This window comes from Salvia miltiorrhiza, chromosome 4 (assembly GCF_028751815.1).
Source record: "Salvia miltiorrhiza cultivar Shanhuang (shh) chromosome 4, IMPLAD_Smil_shh, whole genome shotgun sequence".
In the NCBI taxonomy this organism is placed as follows: domain Eukaryota; kingdom Viridiplantae; phylum Streptophyta; class Magnoliopsida; order Lamiales; family Lamiaceae; genus Salvia; species Salvia miltiorrhiza.
This window is the reverse complement of record NC_080390.1, coordinates 32,152,303-32,163,644: the sequence shown is the minus strand read 5'-3', so window position 1 is coordinate 32,163,644 and position 11,342 is coordinate 32,152,303. Positions and strand designations below refer to the sequence as shown.

Genomic DNA, 11,342 nt, shown 5'->3' with positions numbered 1-11,342 from the left:
GTTACAAATTCTTAAAGTTTCAGTTGATTTTGGGTAGTTGTATCTTTTATATCACACCTTTATTTTTATTTTATTTTGATTGCTTATTACAATGGGGATTATTCTACGCGATTGATCTACTCTTGATGTTGGCGTTGGATCCTGAGAAGACTCATTTTTCTATGGGTTTTAATGTTATTAAAACGTTAATTTTATAGGAAATTGAGTGTTTAATAGTTGTTTTGTGCTTAAATTGCTTTATCTTGTGAAATGTGATACATGCTCGTATTTTGATGAAATCTATAGAAATACTAAAGCTGAATTTGAAAATATGGTCTTAATGAAAGTTGTAGCTAGATCATCTCGATACAAGTTCGTGAGAGCAAACAGATTGCAAATCAACATTCGTATGAGGGAGATTTGATCGAAAGAATAAAGCGCGCGTAACAGTGAAGAAACAACAATCGGAAAACGGCGATCGTCGATTCCTGAGGTCCGATCGCAGATTCGTTTACCTTTTTGCGCGAAAAACGTATTTTTTACTTTATTTTTTAGTTTTGTACTGTGTTTTTCCCATGTGCTTATATATAGGTCCTTTTTTTTAACCTATTAGACACCTCTCTTTACCTCTTTTCATATTTTTCAGTTTTAGCTATAAAATTTTATAGCTTTCACAGATTAGATTTATTTTCTGCAAGATTCAAGATTCAAGTTGTTCATTCACGATTCTTTCCGGATTTTATTTATTTTAGTCTTTTTAATTGTTTTTCTTTTAATTATGTTTTTACTTTCTTTTATGATGTTTTTTTTTTTAGGGTTTGTATGTAGTTGATTGAATTTATGTGATTGATTTATTGATACCTTTTTGCCTTTCAGATTTACAATTCATGGTGTTTTTTTTCTTGTGGATTATCTGGCCAATAATTCGTATGCCTAGTTATTCACTTTGAGAACCAGCGGAGATAACTGTTTAACAAATTAAGGAATGTGTGATATGATTTTAACCTTGAGACCCAGCGGAGATAGGTAGATCATAGAGATCTATTTTTATGTGCTTTTGGGAGTTAGTAGATTTTCTTGAGACCTAGCGGAGATAGAGAATCTACTAACCAACTATCATAAACTGCTCTAGCGAGAGTGTATGATTATTTATGTGATCTCTCATCAGCACTGGATTAAATTGGTAATTAGGATTAATAGGTAAATTGTGTAGATTTAATTGATGAAATTGCATTCCCTAGGATCAGTCTTCTATTTTCTGAATTTTTATCTGATTTTATTTGTTCTATTTTGAGTCTAGTTTTTTGTTTATCATCATATTTTTGTGTGTGCCTGGATATTGCAGTAGTATTTATTAGGAATATTCATAGTATTTTCGTTTATCAGTCCATGTGGATACGATACTCGATTTGCTATTTATGCTACAATTGCTCTGTATTAGTTGCGATATTTTTATTGCTATGAATTGACCATAAATTCATACATCATACTCTCTCAATCCATAAAAAATAATCCTAGAAAGAGACGGCACGAGTTTTAATAAAAATATATATTTTTTTAATTATGTGTGAAGAAATGATCCACTTAAAAGGTAGTGTTAATAATGATAATTAATTGTATTGTGAGTAGAGAATATGATCCGCCATGTGATAGATAGTTTACAAAAATAGAAAGGGACTAATTTTATGGACATCCCAAAAAATGGACTATTTTTTATGGACGGATGAAGTAGTTGAATTTTGATTTTTTCTTTTCATATATTATGAAATTGTAAAATACACATACTTTGATATTTTTTTTATTTTTTTTTTCAAATTTTAGTTTTGCCCAAATTAAAATTGAGATGATAAAATTAAAAGGGTTGATACCATTTATTGTCCCATTATTTAACATTTTCTTAAGAATGTTCCATTGTAAAGGCACTAAAAAAAAATCATACCCAACATTATAAAACAATATTTGTTTGTCCCGTAAAATTTCGCCCGATGACATGGACACATAAAATGATGTGACAATACAAATTTTTAAAAAAAATTAAAACTCACACTTTTTTGTATTTTATATATACTTTTCGGATATTATAAGTTACACTTTATTTTTAATGGTTCTCAAATTGTTTGAGTGCAAGTTTCGGGAGAAGAGAGTGGAAGCACCCAACTTCGGACGTTCTTAGACCTTTTTGTGTTTCTAGTCAATCATGCCATGTTCATGTAGAAGCTTGGGTCAAGGAGCCCTTTTTTTTAAGTAGCTCTATTCATTCAATTTTGGTATTATGACTTAAACTGGGTTGATATGCTCTACGGAGGAACCTATTAGTTTTGATGCCTCACTGCATTAAACATTTCTAGTTTTTTATGATCTTTCTGTTAATTTCTTCTAGTTCTAATTGAAGTTTGTGTAAATATCTACCAATTGTGATGTCTCATTTAAGATCTCTTGCCAAGGAAACTGGGAGTAGCTTATGATAAATTAGTTTTAGTTGAAGTTGAATGACGAAAATGACTATAGGATAAAATTTATGTGGTAACACTGTTGAAAACTTGATTATTCTTGCAGTAAACGCCAGTAATATATGATAAGTTGAACTATTCTAATAATAATAATAACAACAACAAAATATATGGTAAGTTGATACTGTTGTGCACTAGGAAATTTCAGTCTTGTCTCCAGATGTATATGAAGTCCGCTCTGTTCTTTGTCTCTTTAATATTACTTGGTGACCTAAAGGAACAGAGGCTGGGCAACAAAATGGTGTATTACTTATTAGTTAAATTTTGTTGTCCTTCTCTGAGATGACTTACATCGTCAGTTTAGCTTATAAGATTTCGTCATTTGTTTTAATACTGTATTTTATAGGTTTGTGATGTTTGCACAATATGAAACCATGATGAAACCCTAACCCCTCCACCCCGCCATCATCTTCAAATTGCAGTGAATGTTCTCGAATCAAATCTTCATTCTCAAACACATTACAACTATATTGCAATGGAGGTGCTATAGGTACAAGATTTAGATGACCATAAGAAAACTATGTTTCGAAAAAATTTCATATATAGGGTTCTTTTAGTTTCCAGAATGACATTTTTGCATGATTATGGAGTTGCAAAATTCATTTCGAGATTTTTCTCTCTGGTTATCAAGGGCAGTCTCGAAGTCGTATGGGAATGAGTTTGTTAGTAAGAAAACACCTCGTCTTTGTCTTAAAATCAGATGTCCCTCCCTCCTATGAAGTTATTTGGGGGGTGAAGAGAGTATAAGAATTAATTATCCGGTTACATGAAAAGACCAGGCGACTATAAAATGATCATAATCCAATCCTAGTAAAGGTCCAGCCCAAACTAACTAAACATGATGCTGAGTGCTACAACAAAACACTTTCATACATCCTTCCATCCTATTAAAATGAGTGTGTTTTATAATACTCTGCATTAAATCATGCAAACATGAAGCAACTCTAGATATCTATCCCATGCTTAATGAAATGGTTTGTCTGCCCTTGAATAAAATTCATGATTTGAGTTCTCACATCTTGAGTTTTGTGGTTGGGATAATACTTCAACATGAACTTTTCGCAGGTCTCGTTCCAAGAATTTATCGAATCTGGCTGCACTGATAAAAATCAATTCTTTGCTCTATCTTTCAGCGTACAGGGGAAGCATCACAACTTCAACTGATTTTTGGTGAGCTCAAGCAACAGAAATGTTTGCATTGATGTGCAAAATTCCCTAATAAACTTCAGTACATCCTCATTTGACATCCCCGTAGAATAATGGCAGCATATTTGATTGATTTAGTTTCAGATCATAATTCCTAGCTATAGTAGGAAGCACTATAGCTAATGTAGTTGTCCCAACAGTAGGTCGAGAAAAATCTCCCATGACACACTGAGGTATGTCTACCATTTTGACGTGCTCAACCGAATCTGACTCTTCTTATTTGAGATCCTCTTGATAAACAGACTATTCGGAAGAGCAAGAATATGTCTCAACTTCTTCCTCCAGACTTGCAAGAACTTCCCATGATCTGTTAATATTATCAATGTAAGGCGCTAATTTGCTCTTCAAATTTCGACGCCCTAACATGCACAACACTGAACATACAAATCAAGGTACCAGAGGAAAGAAGGGAACAAAACACAAAATAAGGAAAATAAAATAAAAGGAAACATAGAAAACTACGTAATACAAATTAATCACCTAAAGCTTTTCCCGGCAACGATGCCAAATTTTGTTTTAACTTAAAACACCTAAGTTGACTCGCAAGAGAATGAGATCAATTATAGCGTAGTAAGCTAACCCAAGTCGAATCTTAGGGAAAGCTAAATAGGGACACAAATTGTATTACACACATAGAAAAAGAAAAGAATTAAACCTAAACATTCTAATCACGTGTTGGAAGAACACAAAACTTAAATCTATTGCTAAATAAAAGGTAATTACAGAAACATACTAAGTTTTAATCCAAACATTAAGAAGAGAACAATAAGGAAATAAGAAACGAAACATACATAATGTTCACGCTAATTCTAGTACCTAAATTCAGAATTAAAAGAACCCTAAATAATTCATTCACATGAAATGCTACGCTAATGACAAACATAATGGAATAACTTCACTAAAGGAGAAATCACAATTCCAACTAATAATTCACGTAGTTCACAGGAAAGGGAAAAAACACTTACAACCTTTTGAAATTAAATGACACGATAATGAAAGTTCAAATGCGTCGATCTTCAATTCAAAAAGTAAAGAATATTAATAATACGATCATAGATTCTTATTCTCTATAGAATAGGGGTATGCGTCCATATAGTTATCTGTGAATTGAAGGTTGTCATTCTAATATTAATTATAAAAAAGGTAAAACAAGGTTGCCGAGCTTTTACAAATCGAGGTTGCTGAGCCCTTTAATCAACGCACGAATACCTCATGTATTAGGGCCGACAACCTCATTTCATCCCACTGTATGTATGTGATTAAGAGGGAGTTGTGCTTTAATTCAAAAAATATGTTTTTTACCAATCATTTTCTGTCAATTGTATAAAAATTTATTCAAAAGGTACTCATGTCATTTTTAAGAGCATCCACATTGGTTTGTCAATACTTTACTCATCCATGTTCCGGGACCAGTTATGAGTCAAATGTTGCATTGGCTTAACTCATTATATTAACTCGTATGAATTAGTTTTGATTTTTGAATTTTTGATTTAATTTAAATGACACAAATTGAATATGACAATTCCTTAAATTAAAATTACATTAATTTAAAATTACTAAAATTTAAAATACATAAAACTAAATGATATAAATTTAAAATTACATAAATTTTAAAAAGGCTGAAGGAGCCGGTGTTTACTGTTGGGGGCAGATTTTTGATTTTTTTAATAAGGCGCGTGTATATTGCGATTGAGCCGAGCTCGTTCCATTAAGTCAGGATCACTTGCATCAGTTGACTCATAGGTTCGACTGACTCAATGTGAATGTATGAGATTGTGTAAGATATTTGTCTTGTAAGTACAAAAGTGATGTAGACATGAAGGTTAATTTAAGTAATTTAAATAAATTTTTTTTATATAATAATGAATATTTTTAATTTTAAATACAATGGGAAGGTTAATTTAAGTAATTTAAATATAGAAACAAATTTTAAATGTGCACATTTTTAATTTCCTCTCAATTATAATTTCTTTTGAAATGTAAAAGAAATTATATTTCAAATGAGTACAAGGGGTACTCAATCCCAGAAGAAATACAGAACAAACGGAAAAAAATATAGCACCAGAAAACAGTACAAAATTAGTAGAGTTTTGCCGAAAAACATCTAGTTGGATCGACAAACCATTGGATGTGTAGAAGAAGTTTTCGGGCTTCATCGCCTTAATCTATCTTCAAGTGCAAAGAATAATATCTTCCACCATCCTAGCAGTATCAGGAACTTCTTTAGAGAAGACTCTTTTGTTTCTAACTTTCCAGATCTTCCAACAAACACATTGCCATATAATATTAAACATTGTCTTTCCCACTTTGTTTCCACCCATCTCAACAAATTCAAAGAAATGATGCAAAATCGAAGATAAGGAGGCTAAGGGAATTTTCAGCCAACTGCAAATAGAGTTTCAAATCATACAAAAAAAAAAAAATAAAAAAAATACAGTAGCATGATATGAGTAGTAAGCTCCACTTGAACAGAACACAACGAACAAAAATGGTTATCGTTCTGCAGATAAATTCTTCTTTTCACCAAGTTTATCTCTCAATTATAGTTGTGTTTTGGATCATTTTTTTTTCTTTTCATAATGTTTCCGTGCGATACGGGTGAAGCGGTAGTATAAGTACGAGATGAGATCCAGTGTCCCACAATCTTATGTGTGCCACTGTATCCCATGCTTATATCTATTATTTTAAAAAATATTTTTTATAAAAATAAAATTTATTATAATACTATGAAATATATTGAAGTTTTATTTTGAAAAATTAATTTTTTTAAAAAGTATATACCATGACTTTGAATTTATCAACCTATTATTAGCTAATAAAAGTGAAATTAAATGATAAAAAATAATTATATACCCTAAATTGATGGAATAAACTCTAGTTAATAATCACAAAATTAAATTAAAGCATATAAAGTTGAAATTGAAGAAAATATACATAAGAAATTAAATAAAATTGAAAGTAGGACACAAAGTGGACATAAAGTGTGGTACAGTGAATCCCATTCCGTATAAGTACAAAGCCGCCTTCGTTTTTGGGCAAAACCGTAAATCTCGATTTTACCCCTTGTTCGAACAACATTTTTCAGGAAACTCCCCGAAAACCCGTTTTGAAATTTACTAAAATCGCCCTCGTCTCGCTCCTCAGATCTCACCTTCAAAGCTCAAACTCCCAAGCTAACAGTAACAGCCACAGCCCATCACAGACGCCTTGCTCCACCGCTCCCAGATTTCAATTTGGATGGCTGTTCCTCGCAGAAAAGGCAAGTTAGTCTTCGCGTTAACTGTTTCTTTGCTCCTAGCAGCAGATTTATTTTGTTTTCCTCGTCTTTGTTGCGTTGTTCTTGCATCATCAGAATCCGACCCCTCTGTAAATTCTAACTCAGTAATCGAAACAGACTACAAAAATGACATCCAATTTAAGCAAAATGACATCCCTTTTACGGAAACTTGCGTTGATTACGATTTGGTAAGGAAACAGCAGCTCCAATTGGAGAAATTTCAAGAATTAGTTAAAAACCTCACGCAACTTGTTGATAGGTTAGAATCCCGCTTTTCTGATGATCCGGGAAGTAAAAGGATGCCGTCTTTATCTTCATATGATGATGATGAAAAGAGCGATTCTGAGAAAATTAAGGATTCTGGTAAAGGAGAGATGAGAGGAGGAGGTGGGATGAAGTCGGGGCCGTTGTTAGTGACTAAGTATAACACGTTTTGGGCGGAGAGGTTTCAGTTTGTATCTGCAGTTAAGTTGAGGTCGAGCCCATCTTGTGTTAATGTGTTGCCTAATAAGGATTTTGAGGGTTTGAGCAAGTATTTTGCTGTTGGGGATGATAAGGGGAAGTTGTATCTGTTTCTGAGGAGTGGGGAGGTTGCCTTGGAGTTCGACGCCTTCTCGGAGGCGGACAAGCCCTCTCCGATCTCTGCTATTGTGTCTTACTTGTCGGTTTACAAGAACGAGACCATGATTGTCACGGGCCATGTCAATGGAGCTATTGTAATGCATAGGGTTTGGGAGACGTTTAGTGGTGATGAATGGAGCTCGCTTCATGTGGAGCGAGTTGGGAGGTTTGAGATGCCGGAGTCTTGGGGTTTGCGGATTAGCATGATGGAAGTGCACCATGTTGGTAGGAGGAGGTACATTTTGGCAACGGATGAGGGTGGGAAGATCATGGTCTTCAAGGAGGATGGGATGCTATACGGAACCGCCACTCCTAGTAAAAAACCGATTGCATTCTTGAAGCAAAGGCTGTTGTTTCTCATGGAGACTGGGGCGGGGTCGTTGGATTTGAGAACCATGAAGCTGAAGGAGACGGAATGTGAGGGTTTGAACAGCTCTCTTGCAAAGAGTTATGTTTTTGATGCCATGGACCGCTCCAAGGCCTATGGGCTGACAAAGGAAGGGGACTTGGTTCAAACGTTGTTGCTAGGTGACGTGATGAACTTCAAGTGTCGGGTGAGGTCAAAGAGGAAGCTGGACATGGACGAGCCTCTGGCCTTGCAGGCGATCAAGGGCTACTTGCTGATTGCCAACAGGGAGAAGGTTTACGTGTATAATGTGTCGTCTCAGCACTATGTTCGTGCTGGCGGGCTGAGGCTCTTGTTCTCTGCCGGCCTTGATGAGATCATAGCGCCTTTCCTAAACCAGCAACATGGCGATGTGAACATGGAGGAGAGAATGGGCGAGCCCATGATCACCAGCGACCATGAGAAGCTCGTGATCATCAGTCTTGGAAACGGATACGTTGCCATGTATCGTTCCAATCTCCCCGTGTTCAAGAACGAGTTCAACAGCATCTTGTGGACGAGCCCTGTTCTGTTTTTCATCCTCTTCCTCTTTGGGGCCTGGCAGTGCTTCGCCAACAAGAAGGAGGCACTCACCTCTTGGGGCCCCGACGATCCATTCACTTCAGCATCTGTCACGAGTGGAGCTCCGTTAGGTTCAGCCACTGGCGACAGATCCTTCACGGATTCTTCAAGAAACTCCGAAATCATGGAGCTAAGAGGCAGTGGCCTGAGAGGCTCCTCTAGGTATGTCTCCCCACCACGGTATTCTGGTGGAGCGCCCAATCCGTACAGGCCAGGTGGGTCTGATACGGATTCTAGACCTGCTGCCAATCATTACAGGCCTAGTGCTGATACGGATTCTAGGCCTGCAACGAATCATTACCGGCCTAGTCCCGATACAGATGCTAGATCTTCGCCCGTTGACCCCCGTTTCAGAACAGCAGAGCTGAAGTATCGGGGGTCGAACGTCGAGGCTTCAGCTGTTCCAAAGAGAAGGGACAGCCTCTTTGTAAATAGCCAAGTTGTGGATGATAGCAACTGAGGTTTTCACTATTACCATATTCTACACTCATATAACTGTGTCTACCCTCTGCACTTGGCTGTACTTGTCATTTTCTTGCATTATATCAAAGAACTAATAATTGCATTATATCCACAGCTCATCTGACTGCTCTACTCCATCTTCAAAATGCTGCATTTCTCGTAAATACTTGCTACTTTTAAGGCTATTTTTATTCCTTCTAAATCCCAAAAAGTTAATCTAGATTTCCCCTTCTATGATTTGGATATTGGAAGCCCTCATTTCTTTTACCTTTGTTTGATGCTTTTGCCATTTCAAGCTGGTTCATTGAAGCATTTACTTTGAATTATAGGATAGAAAGATGAAACTTATGATTGATTATTTGAACTTTGAAGGATCCAATGATCAAATAAGTTAAAAAAAATAATCGATCCGTCAAAATAACCTGTGGATTAACTTATATTATTAATTCTGGTAAATGGAGATAGTGCCTCCTTGGGTTTCGTCGAATTTTTCATTAGTGGTTAGTAGGTTTAATTGCTTCTGAAATCATGAAATTTGTTCATAATTTATGTTTTTCCAATGAACTTTAATTTGTAAAACTAATACTATCAACTTGACACAGTTTTTTTTTTTTTTTCGTAAACTTTAGTCTGTAACACTTAAAATATAACTGTCCCCCAAAATGAAAATTTGCCAAATTAATCTCTTAGTGGAGTGGAGTTAGAGCAGTGTCATGACATGTGTAGGTTAAGAATAGAATTTTTTTAGCATATTGCTTTGCCACAACATTCTAGAATTTAGATTTGGCCGGATTTCCATTTTAGGTGAAATTTGTACTGCGCTGCAAAAAGTTTATGTTATTAGAGATACATATTGAAATTTATAGGAAAAAGTAAATGATGGAAAAAAAGGTCATGATTTTAGAAGCAATAAGAACCGAAGAAGCAATTAACGTTATGACTACACTCAAACTAACACCACAAGATTATGAAGAGTATCATAAGATTAGGGATGACAATGGATCTTGGACCCGGTCCACATCTGTGGATTCAGATCTTTTTTTTCGGATCTGGACCATGTAATAATTGGATCCGGCAGATTTGGACTGGATCTGGATTAGTTTGCAAATTTCCGGATCTGGATCTGGAGTAAGTTGGTTAAGACCAAGATCCGATCCAGATTCGATCCATAGACCCGGTTATATATAAATATATACTATTTTTATTTTTATCTAAACCTAATAAACTAATAGTATTCTTGTTCAACTGTTTGAAAATTAAGATTTCTGTCATTCTGATTGTCTTTAAGTGCAGCGAAAACAATTTTCTTTCATATATTAGACTTGTTTTTCTTGTCATTTGAAATTGTTGAAGTTAGTGATGGATTAAAAGCAAGACCTCGTAACATAGAAAAAGCTAAAGTATTATAAATCGTGTGTTTTGTTTCAGTATTTGGATTATTATGTTCTTATTTATTTAGTATTCTTTTTTTCATGAATTATGGTATATTTTTTTTTCCAATGATCGTTGAAATTTTAAGGAATTATTATGATTTTTATTTTGATGTTTAGTTAATTTAAAATTTATTTTAGAAGACAAAAGAATATGGATCTGGACCCGAGACCCTGTGGATCTTATGAATCTGGACCTGAATCCCATTTTTTTGGATCCAATGGATCTGAACCGGATCTGGACCTAAGTAACAAATTCTGGATCTGGATCTGGACCAAGCAGGATTCGGTCCAGATCCGGCCCATTGCCATCCTCATCAAAAAAGGCCATGAGGCCTAGCTAAGCGGTAAAGCTTTAGCTAGTAAAGCTGATGAGGCATCTAAAAATTCTCATTTGTAAAAGGTTTTGGATTCATTCCCGTCTACGTGCGGATAGTTTTTCCACCTTTGTGCGGGTAGTGGTATTGCCTGTATGCGGTTATATTTTCACCTTTGTGTTGTGTAGAGATCTCGTTTGCGTGTGAGTTGCTTATTTGATTATATAATAAATACCTCTTGTAATTCTAAAAAAAATTATGAAAAAAGACCTTGCATTGAAAACGTGAGCAATTTATGTCATGTGTACATAGCGTTCATTGTGAGTGATATACAATGGATTGATAGAACATAATATGATTAGTATTTGAAGGACACTATGATTAAAATAGTTTTAAATTAATTAATTTATAAAATATATGATAGAATAGTTTGGATTATTTTTATGTCTTTATCTATCTATCTTATCACTTGAGTAAACGTTAATATTTTATACGTATCGGCATGAAATTTTGAAATACATATATTGTTGTTGGTATGTTTAGTTTCGTATTTCAGTATTTGGGCTCTCCTAA

General features: G+C 34.8%; 1 protein-coding gene across 2 annotated transcripts; it reads left to right on the top strand.

Annotated features, from left to right (window-relative positions):
- Positions 1-6,745: 6,745 nt before the first annotated feature.
- Positions 6,746-9,128, top strand: LOC131019955 (uncharacterized membrane protein At1g75140-like). Of its 2 annotated transcripts, XM_057948581.1 has the most exons (2): positions 6,803-6,954; positions 7,232-9,128. In XM_057948581.1, the coding sequence occupies exon 2, from the start codon at positions 7,272-7,274 to the stop codon at positions 9,018-9,020; it is 1,749 nt and encodes a 582-aa protein (XP_057804564.1). In that variant the 5' UTR covers positions 6,803-6,954; positions 7,232-7,271; the 3' UTR covers positions 9,021-9,128. The 2 variants fall into 2 exon arrangements, with proteins under 2 accessions (XP_057804563.1, XP_057804564.1); XM_057948580.1 differs by having other exon boundaries at positions 6,746-9,128.
- The last annotated feature ends 2,214 nt before the right edge of the window (positions 9,129-11,342 follow it).